At 46.0% G+C, this 23,932-nt stretch overlaps 1 protein-coding gene across 8 annotated transcripts in view; it reads right to left on the minus strand.

Moving 5' to 3' along the window:
* The window catches only part of GON4L (gon-4 like), a 76,029-nt gene that overhangs the window by 21,344 nt on the left and 30,753 nt on the right, over positions 1 to 23,932 (minus strand). For all 8 annotated transcript variants that reach the window (XM_045454372.1, XM_045454368.1, XM_045454371.1 and 5 more), the window contains 8 exons: positions 22,213 to 22,263; positions 21,795 to 21,890; positions 20,704 to 20,823; positions 19,962 to 20,132; positions 16,239 to 16,431; positions 8,188 to 8,289; positions 2,867 to 2,907; positions 2,252 to 2,355 (listed from right to left, as the gene is read on the minus strand). In XM_045454372.1, the coding sequence (XP_045310328.1) occupies positions 2,252 to 2,355; positions 2,867 to 2,907; positions 8,188 to 8,289; positions 16,239 to 16,431; positions 19,962 to 20,132; positions 20,704 to 20,823; positions 21,795 to 21,890; positions 22,213 to 22,263 (878 nt within the window). The remainder of the gene's footprint in view (positions 1 to 2,251; positions 2,356 to 2,866; positions 2,908 to 8,187; positions 8,290 to 16,238; positions 16,432 to 19,961; positions 20,133 to 20,703; positions 20,824 to 21,794; positions 21,891 to 22,212; positions 22,264 to 23,932) is intronic.

Below are 23,932 nucleotides of genomic sequence, written 5' to 3' on the forward strand. Positions count from 1 at the left end.
CGACGACGGCGGGCTAAGAGTCTGCGTAACTTCCACCTTCTGCCCACTCCCACATCCCACGTCAGCCAACAAACTCCCAGTCTATCCAAGTCTGTTAGCATAAGCTGTTAGCAAAAATTCAAATGAGATGGTCCCGAACTGCACTGCCCCCTCATTCTTCCACGATTAATCCTCTACATAATACACAAATGAAGGAGAAGTTAGAAAAAATCTAGGAACAGAGAAATGTCTGGATAACAAAGGAGTCCGGGAGCCAGCGGGAGAAGCCCCTCATCCTTGGGGCCTCCTGACATCCACAATTAACCTGGGACGTGTCCCTAACGGTGACACGGAATCTTCTCCAAACCCAGCATCTGTTCCCTCACTCACACATGACCACACCCCAGGTTCGGCTTCTGCCCTCCTGCCACTCCCATCCACCTAGGCTGCCCTGCCCTCCTTTCTGACCAAGACCTAGTGTGAAGGGATCCGCGAAACCACAGGACAGCTGGGAAACACAGTGAGAAGCTGGTTCAAGTATCGCCTGCCTGCCCGCGAGCACCTCCCCTTCTAGCCCAAATCCCTCCCCTCGGCTGTGGGACCGGCCCCCGCCTCCTGAGAGCGGCCATCCAGAGCTAAAGCACCCACATGCCTAGCTCCCAGGCTGGTTCTCAGGCAGAGCCCCCGCACTCCAGGATTAAGGCAGGACCAGGGTTCTGTGCAGTCAGGACATAACCGGCTCCAGCAAGTATGAAATCTCTACGTGGCAACAAGAGTTAACAACAGCTACGTGATAACTTCTCTGTAGCCTCTGGAGATAAACACTATGTTTCCTTTCACAGTTTTTAGCAGGCACAGGCTAAAAACCTAAAGTCATGGCACAGGCCTGGGTACAATGTTTCCTGAGATCTGAAAACTCCATTGTCTGTGCTCCTGGCAGAACAACAGAGGAGCAGAAGCACTAGAAATGTGGATGAAGCACAAACAGCCCGCAGCTGGTTTTACAAAGTATTGCTCAGGTGGCTGACGAGGGGGACACCGATGGCTCACTTTCCCTGTGACCAAAGCATGTTCACAAATCAACTGCATTATGAACTCAGTAAGTGGGTCAAAGAAAGACTCTTAGAAATCTCGAAAATGTTTCCCCCCAAAAAAGTAAATAGGTGAGATGATAAAGTGTTCCCTAACTCGATGGGGGGGGGGGGGGGGGGGGGGGGGAGGATCTTTCACAATGTAAACTTTTATCCTATCACCATGTAGCACACTTTCAGTATCTTACAATTTTTTCAATTATACCTGAATAAGAGGGCGCCCGGGTGGCTCATCAGCGGGTTGAGCGTCCCAACTTTGGCTCAGGCCATGATCTCATGGTTCATGAGTTCGAGCCCCACATCGGGCTCTCTGATGACAGCATGGAGCCCACTTCTGACCCTCTGTCTCCCCTCTCTCTGTCCATCCCCCACTCACACTCTCTCAAAAATAAACAGTAAAGAAAATTATACCTCAATAAAGGTTAAAAACAAAAAAGGGAGGGGGAGGCTATCCCGAGATTGTGTTGTAATTATATTATGGTATTTGTTATAATGGCATGTATTTCGGGCTTTTATGGAACGGTCAGCAGACCTTGTTTCCTGTACTAAACTGCCCGTTCCCTGAAGGCCTAGCTTTCCGATGGCTCCCAAGCTCTCCGGTCAGGTCACGCTGCTAAGCTCACACACAGCACCACCCAGGCACAGAGCACACCCTGACCACCAGCCAGTCACCTGACCACATGTGCTGCTACGCAGAAAGAATGGACAACACACTACAGCCCAGATGGACCGTGCAGACCCGTCACACGTGGGGGTGGAGGGGCAGTGCGACTCCAAGCCCCGGGCGTGACTGCAGCTGGTTCGCGGGCTGTTCGCCTACTGCCGCAGCCACAGACTGTCACTAACACTGACACAACGTCAACGGCCAATGAGGAGAACAAAAGGGACACAAGGCTAGTATGACCGGGGGTGGTTTCTGTGGCTGGCCACCGAGTCCTCGCACCGCTCCAGCACCACTCACCTGGAGAGGCTGCTATGGACGCCAGCTACTGTTTTCTCTCCCTTCCCAAACAGACGCAGCCTGGTCTGTGGCTGTGCTGCCCCATAGCAAGGAGACTGATTCACGGGAGACCCTCCTTCCATCAGTGACAGCGGGGAGTTAGCAACGGGAAACCGGGAACCCGAGCGTCTGAAAGCACGCTTTTCTCCCCTCTGCGCCTCAACGTCTCTGGCTAGCCTACCGCAGGGCTTGAGGGGTGTTGAAGCTAGGCCGGGGCTCAGCCACGCGCTCCTCCTCCTCTGGGCCGTCATCCTCCACGTTGGACAGTCCCATCTCGTCCTGGAACTGCAGGCAGAGGGGATGGGCATGTGCGTGTCACCCAGCGGCGGGAGGGGAGGGAGGACTGCAGGCAGGAGCTTCCTCACGCGTCCTCACTTCAGAGCGCCCACGATCGTGCACACGGCTGACCGTTAGGTCAGGAACAAAGTGTCTCAATCGACCACTTGCAGTGGTGAAGACAGAGCAATATCTTTTAAGAGACAGGTTTATGAGAAAGGCTAACTCTCTGTGCCCAGAATATCCCAAAACTAATCTGCAATCTTTAAGGATGATGAATGACAGTTGGGGAGGCCACCCAAAGTCTGCAGGGGGGATTTTACTAAGAAGAACCCATATGTGGGTACTCAAAGTTTATTAGTTAGCGAAACTCTCCTCCCACCATACTCTCTCCCGAGGGCCCTGCACTGGCTTGGTCAAACCACCCTCCTGGACGGAGAGCCCCGGGACCAAAGGACAGAGCTCGCTGGTGAGTCCACATCCACCACCCCGAGTCCCCACTCAAGGACCATGTACTCACAGTTTCAAACAGCTCTTCCATGAGTTCATTCACTTCCTTCTCTGGAAAAAAGCCACACAGAGTTGTTGGCTCAAGTTAGTTTTGTTTTCCAATTAGAGGGAATTCCAAGAAGACAGTATGTCTTGTTTTCAGCAAGACATTTGATAAAATCGTCATGGCTATCATTCATTCATTCATTCAAAAACGTGTCCTGAATACCAGCTATGCTCAGTCCCTGTTCCAGATGCTTGGGGACACATGACAGAACGAACGGACCCTTCGGAAAGTTCTGCTGGGAAGACGTACAGGAACATAAGCTAGATGACCTTCCCGTAACGTAAATCCAGTCCTGTCCTGGCCTACTGAGTGCAGTCAAGACAGAACCTAAACCATCAAGCAACTGTATCAATGACCCAGAAGACCCAAAAAACACACTTATCACATCTGTAAATCATATAAAGCTGGAAGGGACTGCTAGACCAACTGATGACAGACTTAAAACCCTATGTGTTGTCAAATTAATTGGGTGAAACTTCACAACTTTAAAGTCTTACATTTAGGATTCTTCGAAATCAGGGTGTTTTTTAATTTTTTTAAAATGTTTATTTATTTTTAAGAGACAGAGACAGAGCGCAAGCAGGGGAGGGGCAGAGAGAGAGGGAGACACAGAACCCAAAGCAGGCTCCAGACTCTGTGCTGACAGCACAGAGCCAGACGCGGGCCTCAAACTCACCAACCGCAAGATCATGACCCGAGCCAAAGTCGGACGCTTAACCGACTAAGCCACCTAGGCACCCCAAAAATCAGTTTCTTAAATGGATGAAAAGGTGAAATGGCTCAAAACAATCTGAAAAAGATGTGAATACTTTGGTTGACCTCAAGTTTAATATGACACAGCCACTCCAAAACCTTGCGACTATCCAAGAAGGCAAGCCTGTCACTGAATGAGTGCAGAGTCACAGGCCGGGTCCAGGGGACTGAGGCAGGTGTGTGACCATCTCTGTAAGAGCCCCTCGGAGATGGCAGAAAGAGCCATGCAAATCCATGAGAAGGACAATGAAATCCACTTTGACAAAAGGTCTGATAATTCCCTCTAGAACTAAGCACATATCTGCCCTATGACCAGGGATTCATCTCCTGGACAGCTGCCCCAAGACAAAGGAATCATCTGTCTTGAAACAAGAAAGTTCAGAGCACTTCATTCAACATAGCAAAAACTCAGAAAAACCCAAGTGTCCGTTAACACCTGGGAACAGATAAAAAAACAGATGACCAAAGAGGTGTATTTATACAACAGAATCCTGCATAGCGATGGAAGGAAAAAAGCAGTGATACTTGCAAACAGATGAATCTCAAAAACCGTATGCTGAGTGAAAGAAAGAAGCTCTACACAACAGAGCATATACATGAACTTCTGAAACAGGCAAATCTAACCTGTTACTGAAAAAAATCAGAACAGCAGGTGCTTCGGGGAGGCTGGGTTGGAAGGGGCATGAGGGAGCCTCCTGGGGTGACAGTTCCATATTCCCACAGGGGATTATTACACACGTGGAAGCATGTCAAGACTCACTGAACGCTACACTAAAATTTTGTGTAAAACATTGTGTATAAATTTACCTAAAAAGAGAAATTGTAGAGGGGCGCCTGGATGGTTCAGTTGGTTAAGCGTCTGACTCTTGATTTCGGCTCAGGTCATGATGCCACAGTCGTGAGATCAAGAACCGCGGTCAGGCTCTGTGCTGACAGCGCACAGCCTATTTGGGATTCTCTCTCTCTCTCCCTCTCTCGCTCTCTCAAAATAAATAAATAAACTTAAAAAAGACTGTAGATAATTAATGATACGCATGCTGAAATGTTTCAGAGTGAAGAATGCTGGCATCTCCAGCCCACTTTGAAATCAGCATGAGAATAACCCACATGGATTGACAGATGGAAAGAGAGCCGGATGCAGCTGCTTAGGATAAAACAGATAGATTAAAAGTGAATTACAGAACCTAGGTGGTGGGTATGTGGATGTTCAATGTACAATTCTTTCAACTTTTCTACGTATTTTTTAGAAGTTCCATAAGAAAATGCAATGGGAGAGAAGTTTATAAGAAATAAAGGCCATGGGGCACGTGGGTGGCTCAGCTGGTTGAGCGTCCGACTTCAGCTCAGGTCATGATCTCACGGTCCATGAGTTTGAGCCCCGTGTTGGGCCCTGTGCTTGACAGCTCGGAACCTGGAGCCTGCTTCGGATTCGGTGTCTCCCTCTCTCTCTGCCCCTCCCCCACTCACGCTCTGTCTCTCTCTCTCAAAAATAAATAAACATTAAAAAAAGTTTTTTTTTTTTAAGAAATAAAGGCCAGAACGCAGAGGAAGCTGACTAGAGCAACTACGTTTGGAGAACTGAAGAAACAGTACGTTTGACACAGCAAAGAAAAAACGTAGGGAAAGGAACATCTCTTACTATGCACACTTGGGACAAACAGAAGTACAAGGGCACGCCCAGGTTCCGGAGGGAAAATGTTAGGAGGCACTCAGCGCTCAGCACTGGGACGCGCCACCCTCACCACTGAGAAGCTCCCTGGCACTGGGTCACCCACAGATGAAAAGGCCACATCACAGGAGCTACAAACACACCCTCAAGTGGGAGGAAAATACATGACCACGTGAAGCTTTCCAAACTCTGTGATTCTACACTTAGTTTTTAAATGTTTGCCATCCGTGTAAGGACACGTCCTCTTATACGGATCATAACATGATAACGTCACACATCAGAGGATACAGGGTAGGAATAAAACCGGAATTCTACCTCAGTTTTTACTTATGATCACAACCCTACAACAAGAGAGGACGGCCCTTCATCTAGGCATCCCAGAGATGTTCACTATTTGGCTGGCAAAACCCATGACTGCAAACAGGAGACACTCCCAAAGAAGCTACAGGCCTGGGGATAAGATGGTTAGGACCTGGGCAACCATGAGGTGGTCACTAAGGACACATAAAGTCGGGGGAAGTGCAAAGCAAGAACAGTCCTAACTGGGAAGGCCTTCCTGAGAAATGGTCTGTAAACAGAAGAAAGTGACAGATGAAAAGGGAAGACAAGCATGTGCCAGGCCGGGAGCCACACTGGAAGGAGATCCTCCCAGCACCCGGCAGAGATGTCTCATCACCAGATACGTGGGCCAGTGGTTCCCGGAACAACTCATCCCTTGGTTTCTGACACTAGACATTCTTGGTTTTTCTCATAGTTTCCTCGACTCCCCTCCAGCTTTCTCAAAGCCTAAGTGCTCAAGCCTTTTCAGTCTACACTTTGAATCCTTTCGATGCTTCCTCTAACCTTGTCCTAACATACCAAATAAGGGAAGATCTTCCTAAAAGAAATGGCATTCCACATTTTAAAATTTTTTTTATGTTTTAAGCAGGCTTCACGCCCAGCACAGAGCCCAATGCAGGACTTGAACTCACAAACCTGAGATCAAGACCTGAGCTGAGATCAAGAATAGAAAGCTTGGGGGCCCTGAGTGGCTCAGGTGGTGGAGCACCTGACTCTCCATTTTGGCTCAGGTCATAATCCCAGGGTCATGGGATTGAGCCCTGCATCAGGTTCCTCGCTGAGCAAGGGGACTGCTTGGAATCCTCTCCCTCCCTCCCCCCCCCCCCTCTCTCTCTCTGCCTCTCCCCCACTCGTGCTCTCTCTTTCTCTAAGTAAATAAGTAAATAAAAGTCAATACTTCCTGAAATATATGTTTTCTATCATCGCTAACATAGCCAACGAAATAATTTTTAAACAAACATCTCCAGCCAAGTCATTTAACTGTTCTTCATGCCTCTAATCTTTCTCTCTTTACCCACCAAATTAATACATTAAATTGGTGTTAAATCAAAGTAGTATTTTTCAGAGCGCCTGGGTGGCTCAGTCAGTTAAGCATCCAACTTCAGCTCAGGTCATGATCTTGCAGTTTGTGAGTTCGAGCCCTGCGTCGGGCTCTGTGCTGACAGCTCGGAGCCTGGAGCCTGCTTTGGATTCCGTGTCTGCCTCTCCCTCTGCCCCTCCCCTGCTCACGCTCTAACTCTCACTGTCTTTCAATAATAAATAAACGTTAAAAAAAATATTTTTTTTTTTGTTTTTATTTTTGGTTGTTTTTTTAAAAAATTTTTTTTTCAACATTTATTTTTGAGACAGAGACAGAGCATGAACAGGGGAGGGGCAGAGAGAGGGGGAGACACAAAATCTGAAACAGGCTCCAGGCTCTGAGCTGTCAGCACAGAGCCTGACGCGGAGCACAAACCCACGACCTGTGAGATCATGACCTGAGCCGAAGTCAGACGTCCAACTGACTGAGCCACCCAGGTGCCCCTCTTTTTTTGTTTTTAAAGGACAGAGAGTGAGCGAGCAGGGGAGAGGGGCAGAGAGAATCTTAAGCAGGCTCCACACTCAGTGCAGAGCCCGATGGGGGGCTTGATCTCACAACACTGACATTATGACCTGACCCGAAATCAAGAGTCAGATACTCACTGAACCACCCAGGCGCTCCCAAAGTAGTACTTCTAAAATCCCAATCAGTTCCTATTAGTTTCTTGCCTAAAACTCTGAGCTCTCCTTTTGAACAGATTAAAACGCAAATTCAAGGTTCTCCAGGATCTGAACACTGCTCACCTTCCACACCAAACTCCTTACTAGTTTCCAAATGCAGTTCTGTTGCTTCACAATCCTGTGGTTTGTGAACACTCTTCCGCCTATTTGCAACATCCGTCAGTCCCCATTCACCTCAAATCTTTTTTATAAGATTTTATTTTTAAGCAATCTCTACACCCCATGCGGGGCTTGAACTTACAACCCTAAGATCCAGAGTCACATGCTAGGCACCTCTCACCCAAAATTTCTTACTCTTCCTTCAAAACTGAGATGAAACTTCTCAACATGTGGGTTCTTCCCCAGCCCACCCACCCTACTGCACACCGTCCAGTAGGAGATTATACCCTCTCTAGGCCACTAGTAACCTTATATACAACCTATTATAGCACTTGTCATTTTGTATTGTAACTTTTTCTGTTTGCATCCACTACTGAGCTGATGTCTTACAGGGCAGAGGCCATTCCTTATTCACTGTGGCATCCTAGGAAAGCTCTCTGCCAGATGTTGGCTGCAGTGCGCGACTATGAGATGCATAAACGAATGACTCACAGGCTTCCAGATATATATATGTAAATTTAAAGAGTTACAGAAATAAATGGGAAGAGTAAGCTTAAATGTCTTAACTCAGATGGGTTGTAAACATCACCCTCAAAAATCTACAAAGTAAACAAAAGTAGATGCGAAGCAGTCCAAAGCCGGTTCACAGTAAACGCAGACTCACTGGTGATTCTCACTGCCCGGTCAGTGCGGAAATCCTCTGTATCTGGTTCATCAAGATCTTCCAAGAAGTTATATTCTGGATCGTCATCATCATCGGCCTCATCTAGGAAAAAAAATTATTGCAAACACTTAGTTTCCACTCTGAACTCCCATCTCTAGTGAAAATTTAAGATTTTCAGCATTGCCAGCATCTATTCCAATAAACCACATTTATTCTTAAGTTTTTAAATAACTTCTTTTTCTCCCCCAATGAATTGCATAGCTCATTTCCCACAGCTGACACATCTCACCTACTCTCTCCAAAAAGCCAAGTTCTTTCCTTCCTTTGAAAAAGACTTCAATCTGCCAAAACTGTAGCAAAAGCCAGAAAGCTAAACATGTAATTTATCTCAGCAACCATACTTTGAGTAGTGCAACTCAAAATAACACTTTTGTAAAACTACTTAACAAAAGCATGGATGGGGCACCTGTGGGGCTCAGTCCATTAAGCGTCTGACTTCGGATCAGGTCATAATCTCACGGTTCGAGAGTTCGAGCCCCGTGTCGGGCTCCATGCTGACAGTATGGAGCCTGCTTAGGATTCTCTCTCTCCCTCCCTCCCTCACTTGCACTCTCTCTCAAAAATAAATAAATAAACTTTAAAAACATCATAACAGGGGTGGCTGGGTGGCTCAGTTAAGCATCTGACTTTGGCTCAGGTCATGATCTCGAAGTTCATGGGTTTGAACCCTGTGTCAGGCTCTGTGCTGACAGCTGGGAGCCTAGAGCCTGCTTCAGATTCTGTGTCTCCCTCTCTCTCTGCCCCTCCCCTGATCATGCTCTCTCTCTCCAAAAACAAAAAAGCACAGATAGTGATAAAAACATGACTTTGATGCCCAGTGATTAAGGAGTGACTACAGTTATGATGCCTTAGTATAAAATAGTGTACGTGTACAAAATGTAAACATGTAACCACCTCATAAATGTTCACATATGACAAAATATAACACACATGTAATAATCCTTAGTATGAAAAAGCATGCCCCTACAGTAAGACTCAAAATAACTAAAAATAGGGGCACCTGGGTGGCTCAGTTGGTTGAGCATCCGACTTTGGCTCAGGTCATGATCTCACAGTTCGTGAGTTTGAGCCTCGCGTCGGGCTCTGCACTGACAGCTCGGAGCCTGGAGCCTGCTTCAAATTCTGTGTGTCTCCCTCTCTCTCTGCTCCTCCCCCACTTGCACCCTGTCTCTCTCTCAAAAAATAAAATAAACAGTAAAAATTAAAAAAATTTGGGGGGGCACCTGGGTGGCCAGTTAAGTGTCCGACGTCGGCTCAGGTCATGATCTCGCGGTTTATGAGTTCGAGCCCCACGTCGGGCTCTGTGCTGGCAGCTCGGAGCCTGAAGCCTGCTTCCAATTCTGTCTTTCCCTGTCTCTCTGCCCCTCTCCCTCTCGAGCTCTGTCTCTCTCTCAAAAATAACTAAACATTAAAAAATAATAATAAATTTAAAAATAATTAAATAAATGGACAATAGAAGAAAAAGAACTAAAAATATACAAAAATAGTACACATTTTGTGATGTGAGGGCACAGGAGGAATCCTGGTGTTTCTCTCCAACATAACTTTCTCCAATGCTGATGCCACGATCGCTAAATAAAACCTGTGAAGAGTCACTGGATTACAGAATCGTCACACGAAGGTGGTATTTTTTCCAGGACGTTAGATAAGTGCCGTCTGGCAGAACATTCGGCGACAGAGGAAACGTCCTAGTGCGCACAGCGCAGTAACGGCAGCTCCCGGCAACAGGCGGCACCCGAGGACTTGAAACGTGGCTGGTGCCACCAAGGAACTGAATTAAAAAGACGGAAAACAAACAAAGTCTGCCAAAGGGGAATAACTGAATCCCTGCCCCCCCCCCCCCCACGCAGGCAGAGCCGAGTGCGCGTGTGCAGTGGGAAACGTCTGAACTGAAGGCCTCCGTGAAGGAAGCAAGTTTCAGATGCCGAACTCGGATTCCTTCCACCAGGAAGCAGTCAAAGGGAGGGCATGCCAGTCCTCACACACAGAACATGAGTGAAGAACAGAACTCTTCTTTTCCACTTTGTCCCCCTCCATCCCTCCATAATAGTCACTTTTTGTAAAAAATGAGTGCCTTCCATTAAAAACAAAAAAATATACACCTTTTTGATTCCTTATCATGGGAAAATCTGTTCTGATCAACCATAATCTAAGCTGATATTTTTTACTCCACATTTATAGTCAGGTTATATTAATTTCCATCGCCCATGACGTAACTATTTAAACGTCAAGTCTCTTCATCGATTTGTGCGTTTATGTCCCCAGTAAAAATTCTTCAAATCCTCACACAGAGAATCCTGTCTTCCCAAACTTTCTGGGACTCTCCGAGTACTTCTCCCGACAAACACGCCGAGGGAGGGAAGTCCTGTGGGAAGGGCTGCGACGGGCGGGCAGCGCGGGCAGGTTCGAGCCCCCTCATGGGATGGGAGAGCCGCACCAGACACACCACACCGATGGGCCAGCCAATACTCTCCGAGCACCCATTTGGCAAACACGTTGAAAAGTCATGCACGAAGGTTTCTTCTGAGTTCTCAGCTTTTAGTTCCCCGGCTGTGGCCTCTGCCCGCTTACTCTTCCGGCTGATCAACCCCGGCATCCACCCGGCTGATCTCAGTCTGCTGTTCGCCTCCAGTGCTGCCTCTTAATTGTTTTTTGGCAAATGAGACTCTCAGTTTTAATAATACGCAGATCAGTTGGCACCAGGAACACGTAAAAATAGCCGCGTCATGCTACAAAAACAGACCAGCATCTGGCTAAAGTTAGGGACTGGGGTCTGTATGTAGCATCATTTCCTATTCATCAGCACTCAGTAATTCAGCTGGTGGACAGGGGGGTCCACACCTTCCCTGTTCACTGGCTTTGTGTTCTCTTTTTTAATCCGTCCTAATACATAAACAATGACAAAAAATACTGAGATTTAAAGAAAGAGGCTCTCCACCCTCCCCCCTGGCCATTAGTCCATTTTCTCCATCCACCCTTACCATACACGCGTACTTCTCCCAGATCAGCAGTCTCCAATCTTTAGGGTGTGTGAGAATTAGATCCCTAGACCACACCCATTGGAGATTCTGATTCAGTCAGCAAGAGGGGAGGCCCTGGAATCTGTATCTTTAACACAACCCAGCACGCACACCCTTCCATTCCTTGACTCTGACTCCAGCTCTGGAGATGATGCCATGAGCAGCACGACTTTGGACCCCTAACTCCTGATACCTGAGATTCCGGCCTTTCCTCCACAACAGCCACCAGCTCGGCTCTTATAGCCACGACGATGGAAACCAGGGAAAATCAGGGCACCAAAGCTGCCAGCACAGAGACAGCCACGAGGTCCTGCTATGGTCAGCATTTGGCCTTAACTCTGGCCTAGGGAACGGGCAGCAGGGCTTGCCAGGGAAGAGTCCTACCCACCTAACGCCTTCTGTCCTTGACACCTCCTTCAGTGGGACACGTTCCTAGAACACTGAGCTGGGCTCGAGCCCTAGAAGGAATAAAACTGGGCAATGCAATGAAATTCTGAGATTTCTGTGAAATGGAAAGGACTATACTTATCCCTGGTCATGGCTTTCTGCAGAGATTCTGAGCCTCGGTATCACGGAACTTGGGATAGGTTGGTAGGAAAAGGTTGTATCAATAAATGAACACCAAGAGATTTATAAATCCTGAAATAATATTCAATGAAAAAAATCCATGATCCCTATGAATCATGAACCGTCATTGTGGAGAGGGGCTTTCATAGTTTTCTTTTTTTTTTTTGAAGTTTATTTATTTTGAGGAGGGGAAGGGCAGAGAGAAAGAGAGAGGGGGAGAGAGAGAGATTTCCAAGCAGGCTCTGCACTGACAGACTGAGCCACCCAGGCACCCCTCAGTTTTCTTTTTTTTTTTTTAATTTTTTTTTTTTTTAATGTTTGTTTATTTTTGAGACAGACAGAGACAGAGCATGAACGGGGGAGGGCCAGAGGGAGAGGGAGACACAGAATCTGAAACAGGCTCCAGGCTCTCAGCGGTCAGCACAGAGCCCAAAGCAGGGCTCGAACTCATAGACCGCGAGATCATGACCCGAGCCGAAGTCGGACGCTTAACCGACTGAGCCACCCAGGCGCCCCTTAAAGTTTTCTTTATGCAATGTTTGATTTCTGTCCACCAGGCATGTATTATCACAAGCAGAGAGCAGAAGACTCCCAGGAGGACGTGTCCTACAAGACCCCTCACCCATAACGTTACCTATGCCCTCGCTCGCCCCTTCCTCACCCTAACTGGCACCAATGGCAAACATCCTTCAAAGGTCCATCTCAATTACCACCTCCTTCACAGAGCTGCCTCTGATCATCCTAAACGGGACTTCTCTGTCCCTCTTCTAAAGCCAGTATTCATGCCACTTGGATGGCGCATCTGAGTTCATCCAACTTCGTTCACCTGGGGTGCACTGCACATCTAGGGACCAGGCACCATTCAGCGGTATCTCAATCTGGCAAAACGATCACGCTCCTTTCCCTTTCAGGATCCTAGTACAATGTGTCCTAGAAGGAAAGTACTCAATAAACTTTGCCAAGTAACGTATAATATAATTTTAACAGCTTCGTAAGGTATATTCAAGGAGGGGCGAATGGGTAGCTTAGTTGGTTAAGCGCCCGACTCTTGATTTCGGCTCAGGTCATGATCTCGGGATTGGCAGGCGGAGCCCCGCATCAGGCTCCAGACTGGGCATGGGACCTGCCTGGGATTCTCTCCCCCCGTCTCCCTCTGCCCCTCTCCCCAGCTCTCAAGCGACCATGCGTGTACACTCGCTCTCTCTCTCTCTCTCTCTCTCTCTCAAAAAAATAAGGTATATTCAAAGACTTATTCTCTTTCATTCATTTATCCTGACTTATTCCTAGCCTTATCTACACAAATATTTATTCGGTCTATTTCCGTTAAAGCTACACATTATTTATCTTAAAGCATTACTCTTCAACACATAAATCTTATGGTAGTTTTTCTCAGAAGACAGGGAAAGAATGAAAGATGTGCTCTGCAGGTTGTCTGTAATTAGATTTTTTTTTTTTTAAAGTGTGAGTCTTCCACAACACAACCAATATTAATATTCGGGTCACTCTCCACTAAAAAGTCAAAAAGAAACAACAAGAACAAAATCTGCCCGATTCCAACCAGAAAAGACCCCAAATAGCCAAAGCAATCTTGAAAAAGAAAACCAAAGCAGGAGGCATCACAACCCCAGACTTCAAACTGTACTACAAAGCTGTCATCATCAAGACAGTATGGTACCGGCACAAAAACAGACACTCAGATCAATGGAACAGAATAGAGAACCCAGAAACGTATGGCCAACTAATCTTTGAAAAAGCAGGAAAGAATATCCAATGGAATAAAGACAGTCTCTTCAGCAAGTGGTGCTGGGAAAACTGGACAGCGACATGCAGAAGAATGAACCTGGACCACTTCCTTACACCAGACACAAAAATAAACTCAACATGGATGAAAGCCCTCAATGTTAAGACAGGAGAGAAAGCAGGCAAAAACCTATTTGACCTCAGCCGCAGCAACTTCTTACTCAACACGTCTCCGGAGGCAAGGGAAACAAAACAAAAATGAACTACTGGGACCTCATCAAAAAGCTTCTGCACAGCGAAGGAAACAATCAGCAAAACTAAAAGGCAACTGACAGAATGGGAGAAGATATTTGTAAACAACATAGCAGATAAAGGGTTAGTATCCAAAATCTATAAAGAACTTATCAAACTCAACACCCAAAAAATAAATAATCCAGTGAAGAAATGGGCAAAAGACATGAATAGACACTTCTCCAAAGAAGACATCCAGACGGCCAACCGACACATGAAAAAATGCTCAACATCACTCATCATCAGGGAAACACAAATCAAAACCACAATGAGATACCACCTTACACCTGTCAGAATGGCTAACATTAACAACTCGGGCAACAACAGATGTTGGTAAGGATGCGGACTGCTGGTGGGAATGCAAACTGGTGCAGCCACTCTGGAAAACAGCATGGAGGTTCCTCAAAAAACTAAAAATAGAACTACCCTACGACCCAGCAATTGCACTATCAGGTATTTATCCACAGGATACAGGTGTGCTGTTTCGAAGGGACACATGCACCCCCATGTTTACAGCAGCACTGTCGACAACAGCCAAAGGATGGAAAGAGCCCAACTGTCCATCGAAGGATGAATGGATAAAGAAGATGTGGTCTATATACACAATGGAGTATTACTCGGCAATCAAAAAGAATGAAATCTTGCCATTTGCAGCTACGTGGATGGAACTGGAGGGTATTATGCTAAGTGAAATTAGTCAGTCAGAGAAAGACAAAAATTATATGACTTCCCTCATACGAGGACTTTAAGAGACAAAACAGATGAACATAAGGGAAGGGAAGCGAAAAGAATATAAAAACAGGGAGGGGGACAAAACAGAAGAGACTCATAAATATGGAGAACAAACAGAGGGTTACTGGGAGGGGGGATGGGCTAAATGGGTAAGGGGCACTAAGGAATCTACTCATTAAATCATCGTTGCACTACATGCTAACTAATTTGGATGTAAATTCAAAAAATAAAATTTAAAAAAAATCTGCCAGATTCCATCAAAAGAATGTGACATCACCTGCAATCACTATAGACTAAGACAATCTCTAACATCTAAATCTACAGAAGCTTATTGCACAGAATCAGGAATGATGCCCGATTTCCACTGTAGTACACAAAGAAAATCACCAGAGACAACTTCTGTAATGTTGATTTCACTAAATTAAAGCACTGAATTTTAGTACTGTTCTAGAGTAAGGGTTGCAGTAGGGATTCTCATAGCACGACTGTATGCAGTCAACACTGTTTCTGTCTGGGCACTGCTCTGTGCCCACTTCTGGCCATACTATTACATCCGGGTAACTGCCTAGCCCACGCTCACCACTGCTAGGCACTGCCAATCCCAGGACCCAGGCTCACACGGGCTTCCATCACCACCAAGAGAGCGGGCCCGTGACCAAACAAGGCCAGTCTGGGTTGTGCCTGTGCATTTTTCAGACTGAAGCCTGCAGGAAAGGGTCCCTCTGGTGTGGACGCAAAGCAAGAAGTGAACGGTGAGCTGATGACCACCGTGCCAGCCTTACACATAAACAGGGCTGGGCACGGGACTGACCCATGAAAAGGAGTCAAGACGCTGGCTCCAGAGATGGAAGGAGCCACAATGGGGCCTCAAAGCCACTGCCGGTTCCCTTGATCTCCCCAAGTCCGGTTCCATCCGACGTGCACTTGGCACAGCGGCAGCTAGCGCTGTCACGTGCATCACACAGGTCCCTGGCTGGCACAGCAGTCCCCCAGGGGGTCAGTGCACCCTCGGCCAGTCATATATAAAATTATTTCTGCATTTATGTTTCAGGGGACGATTCTTAGCATTCCAAAGATTCCGAAAAGGACTCTGAACCAGCACACCATGCAGAGTACCATCCACGGAGCTGTCATAGCGCCACAGGCTGACAGACGACACTGTACACGTGCCAAGCACAGCACAACATACAAACATGTCGAATCGCCATCTTGTACAACCTGGAACGAATGCGGCCAGTGCGTCAACTATACTCAAAAGATTCTTTTTTTTTCTTAATTTTTTTTTAATGTTTTTATTTATTTTTGAAGGAGAGAGAGACAGAGCATGAGCAGGGGAGGAGCAGAGAGAGAGGGAGACACAGAATCCGAAGCAGGCTCCAGGCTCTGAGCTGTCAGCACAGAGCCCGATGTGGGGCTCAAACTCACAAACTGTGAGATCATGACCTGAGCCGAGGTCGGACGCTTAACCGACTGAGCCACCCAGGCGCCTCACAAAAGAAAAGATTCTCAACCCAAAAAAAGGAGGGGACTTAAGTACTGATTTAAAATTGTGAGTTCAATAAAAAATTAAGTTCAGTTAAGCTCCGGACTAATGACAATTTGACCACAGAGTGGAGAGTGCACACAGACATGACCACTTACCCTCATTCCCCACGTCGTCGTTCATGAGCCCGCCCAGCCACACTTTCCAGTCCTCGTCGTCTGCTGTATTGGGGTCATACATGTCTGGCGTGATGTCTGGAGCCCGGAGTTCTGCCTCCAGCTGCCCCAGGGGAACGTCTTTTAGAGGCATCTTAGAGCGGGTTCGGAATGCAATGAGGCTATCGTCCATGGGCTTGTCAACAAAGAAGGGATGACACGGGTCACTCAACGCCTAGTGCTTCCCAATTCTCCAAACCTCCTCACACCTACACCTCATACCCCTGCACTGTTCTTCTTGGCTTCAATCACAAGGTCTCCTCTCTAAACAGGTTGGGTTTCTTATTCTTTGAAAAACGTTAAGGACAATGACATCAGCTTTAAAACACACATTAAAAAAAAATTTTTTTTAACGCTTATTTATTTTTGAGAGAGAGACTGAGCATGAGCAGGGGAGGGGCAGAGAGAGAGGAAGACAGAGAATCTGAAGCAGGCTCCAGGCTCTGAGCTGTCAGCACAGAGCCTGACACGGGGCTCGAACCCACGAACGGTGAGATCATGACCTGAGCCGAAGTCGGACGCTCAACAGACTGAGCCACCCAGGCACCCTTAAAACCAACATTTTAGTGGTGGCTCAGTCGGTTGAGTGTCCGTCTGACTGCTGACGTCGGCTCAGGTCGTGATCCCACAGTTCCTGAGTTTGAGCCCGGCATCGGGCTCTGTGCTGACTGTGGAGCCTACTTGGGATTCTCTGTCTCCCTCTCTCTCTGCCCCTCCCCCACTCACACTCTCTCCCAAAATAAATAAACATAATACAATAAGATAAAATCAACATTTTAGGAACATCTGTAACAGCTTTACTAAGATATAATTTCCATACCATAAAATTCATCCTTCTGAAATGTGTAACTGAGTGGATTTCACTGCATTCATAGAGCTGTGGGACCATCACCAGTATCTAATTCCGGAATACTTTCTTCGCCCCTAACGGAAATCCCAATCTGATTAGCAGTCACTCTCCCCTTTCCCCCTCTCCTGGTCCCTGACACCCATGATCTATTTTCTGTCTCTACATTGGCTCATGCGGGACATAGCAAATAAATGGAATCATACACTATGTGGCCTTTTGTCTCTGGCTTCTTTTACTTAGCATAATATTTTCAAAGTTCACCTGTTTTGTAGTGTAAGTCAGTACATCATTCCTTTTCATTGCATGATAGTGTTCCATTTACACTTTGGTGTATCCACACTGCAGGGAATGAAAATCTGCTGTTTCCACTTTGGGAAAGTTTATTATGAGTAACGCCACAATGAACGTTTGTGTACTCGCTTTTTACTTGGATGTAACGTTTTCAATTCTCCTGGAGTGGACTTTCTGGGCCACACGGTCACTATGTTTAATGTTCTGAGGAACCACCAAACCATTCCCAAAGCGGCCGCACCATTTCACATTCCCACCAGCGATGTGTGCGGGTTCTCCACCTCTCCACATCCTTGCCAACACTTGCTACTGTCCATGCGTTCACCCTAGCCGTCCTGGTGGCTGTGAAGTGCTGTCTCATACTTTTCATTTGCGTTTTCCTAATGACTAATGATGTTGAGCATCTTTTCATATGTTGACCGGCCATCTGTAGGTCTTCTCTGGAGAACTATCTATTCTTATCCTTTGCTCATTTTTGGCTATTCTGGGTCCCTTGCATTTCCATGTGAATTTCAGGATAAGCTTATCAATGTCTGCCCAAAAAGGAAAAAGCAGCTGGGATGTGGATAGCGATGATACTGAAGCTGTAGGTTAAGTCAGGAAGTTCTCACTGGATGACTGCAGCCGTCTAGTAACTCTTCTGTCTCCTCCCTTGCTCTCCCACCTTAACCAAAGGAGAGTTTTTAATTCTTTTTAATGTTTATTTATTTTGAGAGAGTCCAGGTGTGCATGGGCACGCTGAGCGGGGGAGAGGCAGAGACAGAAAGAGAGAGAATCCCAAGCAGGCTACGCACTGTCGGTGCAGAGCCTGACGAGGGGCTCGATCTCATAAACCACGAGCTGAGCCAAAATCAGGAGTCGGACGCTCAACTGACAGCCACCCAGCAGACACCCGGATGCACAGCTCCTTCTAATTCAGATCTGGGCTCAAACTCAACAATCCCAAGATCAAGAATCACATGCTCCACCGACTGAGCCAGCCAGGCACCCAGGGAGGCCTTTTCTGATCATGTTATGTGAAGTACTCTGATAGGCATTACCATATTTCTTCGCTTTTACTTAGTTCTTACTTGAAATGATTTGTTTATGGTGTCTCTCTCTCTCTCTCCAATAAACTATAACCTCCAAGAGGAAAGAAAGACCTTTTCTGTCTTATACTGCTATTCCCCAACTTCCATCGTTCAGCAAGTATACGAATAAACGGTTACATAAAACACTACTGCCCTCTAAACACTATGCACTCACCCCCAAAGCAGTGTGATTAAATTAAATGACCCTTTCGGGGGTGTTCCATTCAATATTCTGTTTTTAAATTTTAGAACAGACATATTTTTCATTAACCTACAAGACTGGTGGAGAAAACCTAGAGCCTTAGAAAGAACTGGCTAAATGGTGGAATTCAGAAAGTCCTCAATTGACACCAACCACAGCAATGACTGTTTCCAGCAAGAAGAAGCAACGGATGCTTACTGGCAAAAAGATGTTTGGCTTCAAAGTATATCCCATAAGATACATATAAATTTAACAACGGAAAATAGGAACATTATCATGAAGAAATCAAGCAGACATCACCATGACCATGTGATCACACCTCACACAGCAGGTGTCACGTCCCTCCGGATACGACGCACTAGAAAGGACATAGTCCCTTCTGTGCTGCTTGGGCCAAAAGCGTGTAACCTGAATGTAATGATGACAAAATATCAGAAAAATCTAAATTGAGAAATATTCTGTAAAATTACAGTCCACACAGTTCAAAATGTCAAGGTTATGAAAGACAAAGAAATGCTGAGAAACTGTTCTAGACTAAAGAAGGCTACAAGGGGCACCCTGGCTGAGTCAGTCAAGGGAGCAAGTGACTCTTGACCTCAGGTCGTGAGTTCGAGCTCCACACTAAGCACAGAGACTACTTTAAAATAAAATAGAATACAATAAAAATAAAACAGAATACAACAAAAATAAAATAAGATAAAATGCAATACAATGCAATACAATGCAATAACAGCGTATGAGGTAAGACGCCATATGTGTAATCCTGGACTGGGTCCCGCATCACGGGAACTTGCTTCTTTTGCTAGAAAGCACATTACTGGGACAACTGGTAAAAATCTAAAAGAGGACTTCACTAGATTAGATAATATTACTTCTTTTCATAACAGAATGTCCTATTTTAAAGAATACACATGCAAGTGTTTAGGAGAAAAAGAGCATTGTGACTGCAACATGAAGTGACTCAGGAAAGCAAGTATGCAGACAGAGAGAAAGCGGCAGGAGTGACAGCACAGCCACGGTAAAGGTCAGGACCCGGGGGCCGGCTGAAGGGGAGGCGTCCTGTGTTCCACAGTTTGAAATGCTCTGCATCACGTACCCACTCCTTCCCCAGGGGCTACCATTCTCCCCGTAAAGCGGCCTGAACCAGAGGATCAAAGGCCTGCAATTTCACAACTTCCCTTCTCCCTTCCCAACCCGAGCAACAGCTATGTGACCCCGTCCGACGTCACCAGTGACAGACCTCCACTGCTTACCTGGAAAGAGTCCATGCACACCGGACTGGAGGCCAGCTCCTCATCTACCGCGTGCAGCTTCTCCATGAAAGTGCTGTCCCTGCTCTGCTTGGGCTTTGGGGGAGGTGGGGGCCCCATGGGCACGACCTCAGCGCTGATGTGCCTAACGGCAGGTGTGGGGACTTTCTCAGCCTGAAGGAAAGAGGCAACGATGTTAAAAAGTGAAAGGGAGGGAGGAGAAGAGAAAGAGAGGGAAGGAGAGAAAAGAAACAAAAGAGGTGGGGAGAGACGGGCACATCTTTCATATGCCAGTGACCTTTCCCTTGCCATGTAGACAGAGCTACATAAAAACAGATACACTGTCAAATATATTAATCTAATTAGGTTCCATCCTATTTCCAATGAAGCCAACAGGATGCTGCCTAGGTGATCAAAAGTGGAAAATCTAACAAAAATGGCTTTAAGACCACATTAGAAAAAAGACAAAGCTAGGAGAAAAGAAACCGCTAGTCACCCATATCTGGCTGCTCGGAGGACTCAGAAAAGCACCCCCACCCCCATCACTGAGCTCCAGTTTTCCTCTCAACTGCTGGCTGACTTAAATAAAGGACTCTGAAATCTGAACAGTTCTGACGAGGCACAGGCAACAGCACAATTAGCGGGACCGAGTGGCGTGTGCTCAAGGGGGACGGCTCAGCATCCCACGGACTGCCACCCTGCGGCGCAGTCCCATCCTCGTCTCTTGTGCTCGGTGCCGACTCACCTCCGATAATACGCCGCCCTCCTCGTCCGTTTCAGTCACCTCGGAAGCCTGCCTCAATCTGGATTTCTTTGCCCCACGTGGGGACGAAGCGGTGCTTTCAACATCACTTTCCAATAAACTCTACAAGACAAACCCAGTTCGTGTTCACATTTCTGCCCCTACGTCATTCCGCTGAGTCTGAAGTACCTCAAGAAAATGAATCAATTTAAAGTAAGAGAAAATAAACCTTAAACAGAAGTTTAATATTCGGAAGCTAATCAGATTGGTCTTCTCATTAAAATTACAAGACATTGGCTTAAAATCCTTTTACAAACAAGTCAAAGAATGCACTAAGAAACAATATTACACAGCAATGAGAACGAACAAACTGTGGCTGTAAGCAGCCGTATAGAAGAATCACAAAGGGTCAGCGATGAAACAAAAAAACAAAAAAGCCAGACATGGGGGAGTACATGTAAGTTTAGAAGCAGCACGCCCAGTGCTGCCCACTTAGGCGACAGAACCACAGAGAAAGAGGACGCGGGTACACTGGTGGGGCTGCATTTAAGGAGTCTGGAGAACTCTCGTGAGGACTGGCTTTATAATTATTTAAGCTGTATTTAAAAATTTTTATTCTGGGGGCGCCTGGGTAGCTCAGTTGGTTAAGTGTCTGACCCCGGCTCAGGTCATGATCTCGCAGTCCGTGAGTTCGAGCCCCGCGTCAGGCTCTGTGCTGACAGCTCAGAGCCGGGAGCCTGTTTCAGATTCTGTGTCTCCCTCTCTCTCTGACCCTCCCCGTTCATGCTCCGTCGCTCTCTGTCTCAAAAATAAATAAATGTTAAAAAAAATTAAAAAAAAAAATTTTTTTATTCTGTGCACAGTTCTATACATTAGATGTGTGTTCTATTTCATAATATAAGACACGAAAACATTAAGGGAGTAGTAGAAAGAAGAGAAAATGCCTCGCAGTCTTGGATTTATGCAAAGAAATGAGCAGAAAAAAGCAATGTGCCTCGTTCCTCTCTACAGAACAGGCGACAACACTAAGGAGGCCTTACTGGGTCTCATTTCTTCTCCATTAGCAGCTAACACTCACGGGGGGAGCCACTGACCTCTTCAGCCGTCTCGTCCTCCTCTTCTTCATCTGGCTGGTACTCCTCATCTGAGGAGTCATCCTCTTCGAGGTGAATATCCACAAACTGAGGGGGCTGCGTTAGCACAAATTATAGAAAGAAATGAAGTTACAGGAAACACAAATCATACGTATTTGGAAAATAAGAGGAAGAAAGCAGAGCAGGAAAGAAATAAATCCTAACAGCACAATGAGCAGCTATAGCAAGTAACAACAGGCAGCGGGTAAAGAGATTCCTAGCGTGAGAGTCAAACCTAAGAGGAATGGAAAGGAAAAAAAACAAAGATCGAATTAAAACAAGAAGACAGATCCCCCAAAAATTAAATAGAAAGGAAGTACTTAGATTTCAAAACTGATGAAGTCTTTCTGGAAAAAAGAATTACCTCTTCCAAGTTTACCTTAATTTCATTGGCCTTCTTAATTGGTGAAATATTCCATGTTGGAATTACCTACCAACAAAGAATATAAATAATTACGTTCTCTTCACCGAAATAGACGGCTTTTCAATTTTACCTCCTCTTCACCATCACAAAGAGCCATCCATGTACCTAACATGTAGGTGCAGGGATCAAGGAATATTAATGATCTCCAAGGGTATACTCTCAATTGTTTGTCAGAGCTTATCAGATGAAAAGGAGAGAAGAATCTATTTCAATCTAGCATCTCTGCCTTAACCCTAGTGAGACTTTATTAACTGTAAGTGGAAAAAGCATCGGTCTTGCCTACTTTATTTACTTATATATTTTAAATAAACTCTACCCCCCCACTGTGGGGCTCAAACTCACAAACCTGAGATCAAGAGTCACATGCTCTTCCAGCTGAGCCAGCCAGGCACCCCTGACTTTATATCACAACTTGGGTTCACATGGATTAATGAATTTGAAAACTATCTGTGAGGCACCTGGGTGGCTCAGTAGGTTGACTGACTTTGGCTCAGGTCATGATCTCACTGTTCACAAATTCAAAAGCCACACTGAGCTCTGGGCTGACAGGTCAGAGCCTGGAGCCTGCTTCGGATTCTGGGTCTCCCTCTTTCTCTCTGCCCCTCCCCCACTCATTGTCTGTCTGTCTGTCTCTCTCTCTCTCTCTCTCTCTGAAAAATAAACATTAAAAAAAAACTATTTGTAAACTATAATAATACACATACCTAAGATACTATAGGTGACGGTAGCCTTTTTGACATCAGTATTTTTTTTAATCAATCACATAAATCCAACGTAAATGTGCCTCCCAAGAGCCAGCCATGACCAGTTCTTTTGGAAGGATTTAGGGGTAAAGTATCAAATTGTCCTCAACTTATTTTCAAATAGTACAGGAAAAAAACAAGAGATAGATATAAAGACATAAAGTAAAATATGGCAAAATTTTACAGTTAAATCTAGATGGAATCTAAATTTCCTATAAAATTATTTTAACTCCTTGTATGTTTTAAAATAACAGAGTTGGAGTGAAATGTTTTTAAAGAATTTTTTTAAGGCTCTTACATGCTGCTGACAAAAAATGTCCCTGGAGTGTATAATTTCTTGAGCATTTAAGGTGACCCAGTGAAAATCGGGTTATTGAGCACAACCCAAGAGGCACTGGGTTCTATCTCCACAAGGAGCCTCAGCCTCTCCACATCTCCTCAGCCCTGCCATGTCCCAGCCCCTTCCCTTGCTCTGTTGAACTAGGCCCAGTATAGGGTAAAGGGAATGATGTGATTCTGGTCCACACTCCTTCCCGGGTGTGTTTCTAAACCAATCAGGTTCCCTACTGCCAAATCCATCCAAAAAGGCGGGGCGAGGCAGCATCCGGAAGTGTGCTGGAGTCCTGGAGTCCGTCTATTAAGCATCAAGAAGCAGGAAACTTGGACTTCAGTCCTTGCTGTCCCACATACACTAACATCTTGGGCTGTCCAACTTTTCTATTCTTATTCACGGTTGGTAAACACAACCCAGAGCCTGCTTTGGATCTCTGTTTCCAAATCAAATACGGAATTACTTTCAATTATACTTTGTACGTCAGGCAGACTTCACAGAACTCCCGTCTCACTGATGGCTGCTTTCATCAGAGCTACCACAGGCTCATGTGTGATTACTTCCCGGAGAAATGAAATTTCCCTATATGCAACTGGGGTTA

This window comes from Leopardus geoffroyi, chromosome C3, assembly GCF_018350155.1.
Source record: "Leopardus geoffroyi isolate Oge1 chromosome C3, O.geoffroyi_Oge1_pat1.0, whole genome shotgun sequence".
Taxonomy (NCBI): Eukaryota; Metazoa; Chordata; class Mammalia; order Carnivora; family Felidae; genus Leopardus; species Leopardus geoffroyi.